This window comes from Callorhinus ursinus, unplaced genomic scaffold (assembly GCF_003265705.2).
Source record: "Callorhinus ursinus isolate GAN/ISIS: 27379988/994484 unplaced genomic scaffold, GSC_fseal_2.0 scaffold15, whole genome shotgun sequence".
Classification (NCBI taxonomy): Eukaryota; Metazoa; Chordata; class Mammalia; order Carnivora; family Otariidae; genus Callorhinus; species Callorhinus ursinus.
In genome coordinates, this window is record NW_027397077.1 from 13054028 (window position 1) to 13065501 (window position 11474).

Genomic DNA, 11474 nt, shown 5'->3' on the forward strand with positions numbered 1-11474 from the left:
TATTTGAGAGAGAGAATGAGAGAGCAGGGGGAGGGGGAGCAGAGGGAGAGAGAATCCCAAGCAGACTTGACATTGAGTGCAGAGCCCGATGTGGGGCTTGATCTCACAACCCTGAGATCACGACATGAGCTGAAACCAAGAGTCGGATGCTTAACCAACTGTGCCACCCAGGAGCCCCTAAAATTATTTTTAAAGTATGAGTTAGAATGAATAACTTGACTTTGTTTACTGGTCATATGTACTTTCTCTTCTGTGCTGTTTATTCATATCCTTCAACTATTTTCCTATTGGGTTTTCAAATTTGTGTTATTGCTTTGCAAGTGTCCTTTGTATATTAGGGAGGTTAGTAATTTCATATTAAAGAAAATTTCCCAAAAGGTGCTGACAAGGAACATGGACTTTGGAATGAGGTGAGCTCAGGTTAGAATCCCAGCTCCACTACTTACCTGTCACATAACCCTGAACAAGCTGCTCCACTTTTAAACCTCTGTTCAGTGGGCAGAATTCTAGCATGGCCCCCAAAACCCCCAGTCCCTAATGTACTCGTTGTATAATCCCCTCCTCTGAGTGCCGGCAGAATCTGAGAATGTGATGAAGTATCACCCCCATGACCAGATTACTAATCATTGGCTTTTAGATCATCAAAAGGAAGATGATCTGGGTGGTGATCTAATCTGGTGAGCCCTTAAAAGGAACTGGGCTCTTCCTCAAGTCAGAGAGATATGAAGCATAAGCAATAATTTGATGTGAGACAGATTCTCTGTTACTGGCTTTAAAGATGGGGATGCCACAGGGAAAGAACCCGAGAGAAGCCTCTAGGAGTTAAGAGCCACCCCCAGCTGACAATCTCCAAAGAAATGGGGACTTCAGTCCTAAAGCCACAAGAAACTGAATTCCTCCCAATAACCTAAATAAGCTTGAAAGAGGCCTCTGTGCCTCAGAGGAGACTCCACTCTGGCTGACACCTTGATTCCTGTCTTGTGAGACACTGAGCAGAGAACCCAGCACACCATGCCCAGACTTCTGACCTACAGAACTGTGACCTAATGAGTGGCTGGTGTTCCAAGCTGCTAAATTTGTGGTAATTTGCTATGCGGTGATCAAAAACTAACATACTCTACTTCCTCATCTATGAAATGAGGATGAGGCTCAAACCACATCAATCTCTTGGGATTGTTCTGGGAAGTAATGTATGCATAAAGCACTCAACACAGCGCCTGGTATAACCTAAGTGAATGCTAGGGGCTAGTTACCTGGGATTAATGGAGCTGTTATAACTGTATCTATCACTACAAATACAAAACAGGGTAACAAATTTTTTTCTTCATAAATAAAGTAGGGAAGATCAAACCTTTAAAAAAAAAAAAATGAAGTCCAAAGGAGTAGAAGGGAACTAAAGGGGATCCTGGGTGATGAAGGTTACCATAGCATACTCACTTGTTCCTAGCATTTTAAAAAAGATCTTCATGTCTAACTTCCTTTGAAGAAAAGTATGTGTCATCAGCCTTGTTTTAAAGAGGCAATACATGTGGCACCTGGGTGGCTCAGTCGGTTAAGCGTCTGCCTTCGGCTCAGGTCATGATCTCTGGGTCCTGGGATCAAGCCCTGCGTGGGCTCCCTGCTCAGTGGGGAGTCTGCTTCTCGCTCTCCCTCTGCCCCTCCCCCTTGCTTGTGCTCACTCTTTCTCTCTCTCTCTCAGATAAATAAATAAATATTTAAAAAAATAAATAAAGAGGCAACAGCCCTAATGGCCTGGGGACCGACAGTCCCGCATTCAAACGCTGGCTCTGTCACTTACTACAGCTGTGATTTTAGGCAAAAGCTAGCACACGTGGGGCTCTGTTTCCTCATCCTTGACATGGGAATAAGTACATCTACCATGCAGGACTGCCATGGCCTTGCCGGGAGCTGATGTGCAGTAAGTGGAGGTAAATGTACCAAGTGAGCCTGCAAGAGAGAGAGCGTTGTGCCCCCTTTGTTGCAGGGTGGACACAGTGAGGTCACAATAAACACTGGCCTGGCCGTGTATGTATTGAGTCTTAGAGACCGTCACTCCACTGAGTTGTGAATTTTAGAACATTCCAGTCTGACCTTCAAGAAACATTCACTGACCCTGAGGTGTGTGTACTTCCTGCCAAACACAGGATTTGGGATGTGTCAAGGCAGCGTGCAGCAAGCACAGGACTCACTGTCTGAAAACCAGGTTCTAGATCTGATCTCTTGGGAGAGACCCAGGAGAGATTTGGTAACAGTACCAAACTCTTCCTTGGTAGCACTCTTCCCTACCTCAAGTAGCTCTCATGGAGCTGCACTGACAAAACCCCATCCACTTAGCTCCCTCAGAGGGAACACGTGACCAAGGCTTGTCCATCTTCTTGATGACAGTAATTGGCCAAGGCGTAGCCATGTGACCCAAGCCAGGGCAGTCAGAGTCCTTCACTGGGATTTCATATGTGGACTGTGGAATCAAAAGCTTCTCTCTTTCCTCTGGAAACAAGCAGCTGTTTGTGGTCATCCTCTCCCTCCAAAACAGTTCACATGTAGTATGCAGGATAAGACCAATACCCCAAGAGTAACAAAGCTGAGAGGCAGTATCCCTGGATACTGTTGTATCTGAAGCCTACCCACCTCAGTGTCTCTCAGTCAAATGAGCCGATCAATCTCCCTTTCCACTCGAGCTAGTTTTAATTGAGTTTCTATTACTTGCAATCAAGAGTCCTGACTAATACATTAGGCCTTGTTTTCCACATCTGAAAATTAAAAGGTTGGGGCTACAATGTTCAAAGTTTCTTCCAAAGCCTCAGAGTCTAGAAATTTCTTCCCAAATGGCCTAGGCAAGAGTAAAGAGCAGGTACTGGAGAAAGAGACAAGACAAGCACAGCCATGAAATTTGGTTGGTATTTAATGGAAACGTCAGTTCTAACACCTTAATGATGCTTTGTATGGAGCAGTAGGTCTTGCTAAGTATTTCCTAGTTAATTAATAGGCAATGGTAGGAGGTGTGCTCCTGAGATTTCCACACTTCTAGAGCGAGTTTCCTCCCTGAGTGTCTTTCTCTCTCTCTCTCTCTCTCTCTCTCTCTCTCTCTCTCTCAGCTAACCGGAGGAGCTGTGGCAAATATTTGCACAAGGAAGAGTGGAAATTCTGAGCTCAGCACTGCCCCAACCAGATGGGGACCAGATGTGCAATGAGCACCTGATGGAAGCACTTAGTAACAGTACTGCAGGGTCCACCTTCTTATTCCAGTCATTCTATTCTGGTTTTACTCATGATGTTCCCACCATAACTGCTCCAACCAAAACCTCCTCTTGGCTTCTTTCCATAAGCATATGTGCAGCACCTATGGGTCTGGTGAGAGACAGGCATGACCCCACCTCTTGTTCAGGAAGGTGGGGGAGTCAGGAGGGTTGGTAACACCAAGGGCCCCTGTCTGCTTAGATAAGAGTGGGAATCAAGAGACCTAACCTGCACTTAATAACTCCTATAAAGGGCTAAATCACTTGGTAGGTAGAAAGAGTGTCATCCAAGGGTCACCAGCTTTTCCTGAACCTCTCTACAGCCAAAAACTGCAGCCCCCCAAAAAAGGAAAACCACAAAGCCTACTCCTAATGCCTTGAGGAGTAATGCAGATCTTCAGTGAATGTTTCCAGGGAAGACAAGGAGGGGTTTACAATACAACTCACTCAGAAAGACTTTCCTAAAATTATTTTTAAACATCTCTCTCTTTTTCTAGACTCCTTATTAAGACGCCAACCACTCCCTCTCCTCCCTTTGTGCCCCAACTCCCTCCTGAGCCCTCACATGTGTCCCTTTTGGCTTCTCATCTAGAGTGATGTGGTTCCTTGTCCTCCCGCCTTTTACCATCCATCTTCCCACACCACTTCTCTCCATCCCCCCAAAATCCACCAATGCCCAGAATATAAGGAAACTCACACAGGATCTTTATTCTTTACAAGCCAAAAAGGAATGGAATTACAAATGCTTTAATGGTTTCCTCTGCCACATATATAAATATGGGAAATTTACTAGTGCACAGATTCTAAAACCTTCCTTTCTCAATAAGGAAGAAAATAAAGCATTCACAAAAAGCATGCCCTGCCCTAGGACAGCATGCACAGCTCAGTCTAACAGGCCTGGGAGTCACATTTCATTACAGAAAATATATTAGCTAGATAATGCCTCAAATGTCTTCATCCTGGCATTCTGGGCCTTCTTGCTCTTCAGTTCCAATTACCATAATGATGGTTACAAAGCATGGCCTGGCTGGGAGTAAGGGTGTTTCCACTTGGTAGGGTTCCCTCCTGCTCCCTCTATGTCAGGGAGGATTATGTTCCAACAGGGGGAGAGATCAATTTGGCCAATCTGGCAATTGATCAAGCCTCAGACCATCTCCCTCTGGCATATCTTAATGTCAGTTTGTCTAACTTTACCAATAAGCCCAAGAGGCCAGGAGAAATCAAACCAAGGACAAGGGACCAAAATAAACACCACATCTGACCTAACCACCTAACAGACTCTACTCACTCCAACAATTTTAACTATTCCCTTATTCCCTAATATCAAATGTTACCATGCAGGGATGAAGCTATCAAAGGGTCACTTAAACCAAGTGTATATCTAACAGGTTCCTTTGAACGGCAATTTCTATAAAACAGAGTTGTGCTCAAAAATTCACAAAACATTTTTCAAGGGAAAACAGTTGGAGAGGTCTTATCACCATAGGTATGGTAATCAATCATCCCAGGTTGCCTGGGACTTCCAGTGCTAAAACCAGGACAATGGCTGGCAAACTTAGGTGGTTGGTGACCCTAGATGTACCACAAGAGTTGGCCAGTGACCACTGCTGAAGCAGAAGGAAGGATAGGGTATCCTGAGGGGAGGCCAGAGACGGAGAGAAAATAAATGTCTTCCAAAAAAGGCCCACTTGCTCACAGAAGGTCTAATTTCTCTACAGTTCAAAATTGACAATAAATGCCAACTCTTCCAAAGTGTGTACAAACTATCTTGTCCACAAGGATTAATGAACAATGACTTTGGGAAATGTCACCAACAACATCAACTCAAATGTGGTCTCCAAGCACAGCAACACATCAAAGGATCTGAGAAGTCTTGAAGCAGTGAACATATTTAATTAGGTGCTCTCAGTGTGCCCCAAGTTTATTTGAGTACACAAGGTTTTTTCCATGTAATGGTTATGATCATCCAACTGAATCCAACTGATCATCCAACACACTCGAAGGAATGGGGATCTTATCCACAAAACCGTAAACAGCTTAGGAGACACATGACTTACATTCAGTAAGACATGCACGTCTATTTAAGAGGTCAACACACTTTTCTTTGCACTCAGTGAAAAGCATATTGTAAACTTAGTGAAAACAGAACCATGATCTATATTTATTTTTAATAACACACTTGGAGAAAATGACTAAGTTCTATGTAGGAGACTAAAGGGGAACTCAACTAGAAAAAACAGTGCTGCAAAGACCAAAGACGTGAGCTTGAAACACAGTCTGAAGTGGACTTTGTGTCTGATGGATGTGAAAGATTTTTTTATTCATTCAACAAATTAATTAAGTATGTAGGTGCTAGGCGCAGGGATCTGCAGTGAACAAGACAGAATGACAAGGTCTCTACACACCTGATGCTTGGAGCTTCTAATCTTACATTTCCGTAGGCACTAACTATCTTATCCCAACAATGGGAAGGAAGTGCAGGGGTTTATAGGAGGTGCCTCAGCTCAGAAGGCTTTCCCATGGGAGGTGATGTCAAGGCTTAGACCCAAGGGATGAAGTGGGTGAGCCAGTTGCTGCGTGTGTAGGAGCACAGTGCTGGACAGAGGGGCTGTGTTCTAGGCAGAAGGAACAACTCAGCAAAGGCCGGGTGGTGAAACAGAGCTCTGAGCATTCTTTACACACACAACCATGTTTTTCCTAAGGTCAGAGCTAGAATTCATTTTAGCACACGGCAGGGCTTCCATATACTTTATTATTATTATTATTATTACTATTAACATTATTATGTTAAGGAAGAGAACTGTGCATCAAGAGATTAGATCTGACTATACAATGCTAAGGGTCAACGGCCTTATGACTGGGAGATTTTTATGTTTAGATCTGTTTAGAGCTTACAGACTTCTCCTTCTGGAAAACAAAGCTCCCCATGAAGTCGTAAATCTATATATTAACAGATGGTACATTTCTGATTTCTTTTGTCTTCATTGTGCACTGGGTCCCCCCAGGTTCCCAAGAAAACAGGCACAATGCCTCCCCCTCCTCAACCCTGACTTGGCTTCTTCACCAGATGCTTCCAGGAGCCCAAGACCTACAGGGCAAACGAACATCAGCGGGCGCTTATAATTGAGCCACTTCACGTTTTTTAATTAAGCCACAAGTGCTGACACAAACATGATTTTTCCAAGAGCTAAAACACAGCTTCTTTGGCAAAGACCGATTAGTAGAGCCAACCCCAAGAGCACTGTCTCTGGGGCAGCCAGAATAGGGTGTAGAACAGTGGGCACCATGCCCGGGAAAACACTTACCCCTCTGAAATTCCAGGCTTTAGGGGAGGAGAACATGGGGAAGTTGTTTTGCCGCTGCCTCCTGGGCCTAGAAGAGGAGAAAAGACAAGACAATGTGTTCGTCACTCATGGGCTCGATACTCAGAGGAAATCACTGACTTCTGATGTAGTTTTATCAGAAAGAGATGGCTGGAGAAACGGCCCAGGCCAATGAGGCAGCTGGCCTTTTCTACAGCCCTGCAATCCTTCGCAGCCAAAGGCACTCCGAACTCCTTCCCAGTCCCCCAGGACAAGAGCTCCAGAGCCCCTCAGAAACCGTCAAGCTCCCACCCTTAAAAAATCAAATCGAATCTAAAATTCAACCTGGTTGCAATCAAAGAGCCAGACCGAGCTCCCGATCTTGATCTTTATTTCTCACACACAAGCAATTCCCAAACGGACATCATCAGCTGGTGTTTACAGCTTCAGGCGAGCCCGGAACTCTCCCTGGAGCAAGCTGCACCTGAGCTCCAGACTTTCAGACGGACGGTCCACAGGATATGTAGCCGCTACCTCGCCAGCCAGAACCAGTTTCCTCATCGATTAACATCACCCCCATGAATCAGCATCCTTACACATGACAGAAGCAGGCTCTGGTGGGGTCAGCACCAGACGTGGGTAAACAGTACAGGGAAGGAAAGCAGGAGCAGTGTGTCTGGGCAACTCCAGACAGCTACCAACACACCACCAGGGACACCGTCTACGATGTTTCTACGGAGTAATAAATTACTCCTCCCAAAAATGTTGTGTATGTCAATATGGCAATTCAAATCTCATGTTTGCTTAAAATACCACCTCACTGAAAAGCATCCCTAAGAAAGGTTCATCTTGGACTTTCCCTGAGGTTTTAGTCACTGATGTGCAAAAAGGTACAGGATGTACCTTGGGTTCACTGATGTACCAAAAAGGTACTAAGTTGTCAGTTTTTCACGTGATACCCACACCTTTACTTCGACTTCCCTGCCATAATCAGCAGTAATGCCTGTCAGAAGTGACCACTGCACAGGCTTGAGTCAGGCTCGAGTAAAAGTCTTAATTGGCTCTCCCGTATGAAAGAGATGCAAGCGAACTGCAAGGTGATTATCCTAACAGCAGCACCTAACAGGTATTGAGTCCTTAAAACAGCACACGCTAAGACTTCATAGAGTTAATCTCATTGACTCCCACACTGCAAGCTAGAGTTCGTCATTGTACCCATTTAAGAGATAAGAAAACAGAGACCTAAGGATATTAAGTGCCAACTGTCAGCACCCAGGTGAAATCAGGATTCTGATCCCAGTTGTCTGATCTCAGATCCCACGGTGTTTTACCAGCTGTGCAACCCTGACCATGAGGCTTCATCTCTTGGGCTTTCATTCTGCCTCTGCGCAAAACAGCAGAAGTGATACCCGGTACATAGAGTCAAGAAGGGATGACGGTTCTAGATCCAGTTCTATCACTGCTAAGTTCTCAAAGATGTCAGTGCAGAGCCCCTTCCCCTCCTCCCAATTTCTGGCTCTAAGAACAGCCTTCGAGCAGGGGCACAGGACCGACACAGAAAGGCTGGGACAACTCACCAAAAGCTGTGTCTTTATATCCAGCCCCACTTTTGCCTCACCCTCCTCCTCACCCACAAAGACAATAAAAACCCAGGCTAATAACATCTCAAGACACACAGAACATGTGGGTGGTTATTTAGATTTAATACACTTCTCTATTAAGTAACATGTTGGTCTAAGTTCTTCTAAAAAAGCATCTCCCCCTTGAGAGAAAAAAAACTTAGAATTTAACAAAACATCTCCCTGGATACTGTTCCCTGCTCCCCCAGGTTAGAATTGGGCTTTGCTTTCCTAATTATTTGATGAGCTTCACTGCTTCCAAAGCAACAACATATAGCAAGCCTAACACTGTGAATAAATGGGCCCCTGTTTTATACGTTGGGTCCACAGAAAATTATGATCACAATAATTAACAGCAATTAAGTTACATGATGTGCCAGGGACTATGCTAAACACTTTGCCTACATAATCTAAGTCTCACAATAAGATAGGTTATTATGTTACAGTATATTGTTAGTACATGATATACAGGTAGTGTTATAATGGTGCTATATAATGTTATATATATATAAAAATACATATGTACAAATTTATAGTACATAATACATTATAATGGCAATATATATTTTTAAAAATACTTTTATTTATTTAAGCTCTACACCCAATGTGGGGCTTGACCTCAAAATCAAGAGTCACATGTTCTACCAACATAGCCAGCCAGGTGCCCCAGCATTATACACTTTTAAGTAAGTAACTTTGTATCATATTTTCATATATTATGGTATAATGGGGGATATTACCATTACCCCATCCTACAGATGAGATAAACTAGGACTCGGAGAGGTTAAGCCACATGCCAAAAGTCACATAGCTGGTAGGTGGCCAAGTTGGGATTCATAACCAGATGTGTCTGCCTCCAGATTCAGAGGATGTAGCCCCTCTCATACAGAGAGAAGCCCCACCAAACAGGGCACAGCATTCTTTTAGAAGAATATGGCCTGGGGGTTCCTTGTGGGAGGGCACCAGCTTAGTAGGGTCTCACACTAAGAAGCCTCATAGGTAAAGAAAAAGGATCAAAGCAAATCTGTCAATCCAGGGCACTCTCATGGCAATTTGGACACACCCCTCTTGGCTGGGGAACTGCCAGGAAACCTACCAAGAGAAGGACTGTCCCTAATTGTAGGCTCCCCACAACCCTTGTATTCCATCACCAGCCAGGCTTCCAGATCATTCACATTAGCTGGAACCCCTTTAATAGTCTAATCTGGCATCATAAGAGTCTCCTACTAGTATCCTCCTTCTCCCCAGCCAAACATTAGCACCCAGGTGGGTTCAAAAGATGGCTTCAGGAGGGGCACCTGTGTGGCTCAGTCAGTTAAGTGTCTGACTCTTGATTTCGGCTCCCCGGTCCTGATCCCAGGGTCCTGGGATCTGGGCCTGTGTTAGGCCCCCTGCTCAGGGGGGAGTCTGCTTGTCTCCCTCTCCCCCTGCCCCTCCCCCCCCAACCGCTTGAGTCCATGCCCCACGCACACATGCTTGGTTAAGAAGCACAGCCTGGGGGGGCGGAGCAAGATGGCAGAGGAGTAGGAGACCTAGATTTCGTCTGGTCTCAGGAATTCAGCTGAATAGGGATCAAACCATTCTGAACACCTACGAATTCAACAGGAGATCAAAGAGGAGAGTAGCAACAACTCTCTGAACAGAGAAGCGACCACTTTCTGGAAGTCGGGCCACTGCTCCTCCAGCAGGGACCCAACAAGCGGCAGAGCCGGGGAGACTCCCCTTCCTCCCCTGGGAGGAGTGGCGCGGGAGCGCACCGCAGGGATCTGCTGGGTTTGGAGCCTCCACACGGGGTCGGGTGCCAGAGATAGAAACGCTCGGTCACAGGCCAGGTGAGCGCGGAGTGCGGCCGGAGAACGGGGAGACGGGAGTGACTGCTTTTCTCTGAGGGCGCACTGAGGAGTGGGGCCCCGAGTTCTCAGCTCCTCCGGGTGGAGATTGGGAGGCCACCATTTTCACCCTGGTCCTCCAAAGCTGTACCGAGAGCTTGCAGGGAACAAAAGCTCCTGAGAGCAAACCGGAGCAGCTTGCTTAGCCCGGACCGACAAGGGCGGGGCAATTCAGCCTCCGGCAAAGACTTTTGGAAACCACAGCAAGCAGGCCCCTCCCCCAGAAGATCAGCACGAACAGCCAGCAAGCCAAGACCAAGTTTACCGATCAAGGAGAACGGGAGAACTCCAGCGCTAGGGGAATACTGCACATAGAATTCATGGCTTTTTTTCACAATGATTCATTAGTTCATCAAAGTTAATTTTTTAACTTTTTTTTTTAATTTTTCTTTTTCTCTTTTTCAACCAACATCTTATCACTCCCTTTTTTAAAAAAAACATTTTTTATTTTTCATTTTTACAGTCATATTTTATCCCTTCATAGTAGTTACCCTTATTTTTGGCATATATATATATTTTTTTTTCTCTTCTTATTTTTTTGAGATACATTTTCTTCTAACAGATCAAAATATACCCTAAATCACTAGTGTATGGCTTTGTTCGAGTCTCCTGCCTGATCACATTCTCTCCCTTTTGCCTTTTTTTTTCTTAAATCTTCTTCTTTCTTTTTTCAAACAATTTCTTATCCTATCAAGTCCTTTTATAAAACCTTTTCTAATTTTCATCTTTACAGTCATCTTCCATCCCTTCATTGTATCAACCCTTATTTTGTACATATATAAGTCTTTCTTCCTTTAAAATTTTAGGAGGCACTTTTTTCTAACAGACCAAAATACGCCCAAAATCTAGTGTGTGGCACTGATCTATGCACTAGCCTGATCATATTTGATCATATTCTGCTTTTTTTGTATTGTTCTGTTTTTGTTTTTTCTTTTTTTTCTTTTTTTTTCTCTTTCTTTTTTCTTTCTTTCCCTTTCTTTTCCCCTGGTTTCAGGTCTTTTCTGATTTGTATACAGTATATTTGCTGGGGATGTTGTAAACCTGTTAGCATTTTGTTCTCTCATTCATCTATTCTCCTCTGGACAAAATGACAAGACGAAAAACATCACCTCAGCAAAAAGAACAAGAGGTAGTACCGTCAGCCAGGGACCTACTCAATACGGACATTAGTACGATGTCGGACCTAGAGTTCAGAATCATGACTTTAAAGATACTAGCTGGGCTTGAAAAAAGCGTGGAAGTTATTAGAGAAACCCTTTCTGGAGAAATAAAAGAACGAAAATCTAACCAAGTCGAAATCAAAAAGGCTATTGATGAGGTGCAATCAAAAATGGGGGCACTAAATGCTAGGATAAATGAGGCAGAAGAGAGAATCAGCGATATAGAAGACCAAATGATGGAAAATAAAGAGGCTGAGAAAAAGAGAGA

General features: G+C 44.4%; 1 protein-coding gene across 6 annotated transcripts in view; it reads right to left on the reverse strand.

Annotated features, from left to right (window-relative positions):
* Positions 1 to 11474, reverse strand: part of ARHGEF3 (Rho guanine nucleotide exchange factor 3) — a 329819-nt gene that overhangs the window by 194105 nt on the left and 124240 nt on the right. For all 6 annotated transcript variants that reach the window (XR_012380906.1, XM_025885066.2, XM_073901404.1 and 3 more), the window contains one exon: positions 6542 to 6608. Coding sequence is in view for 5 of the 6 variants with exons in the window: in XM_025885066.2 (XP_025740851.1) it covers positions 6542 to 6608 (67 nt within the window). In the remaining variant the exon portion in view is untranslated. The remainder of the gene's footprint in view (positions 1 to 6541; positions 6609 to 11474) is intronic.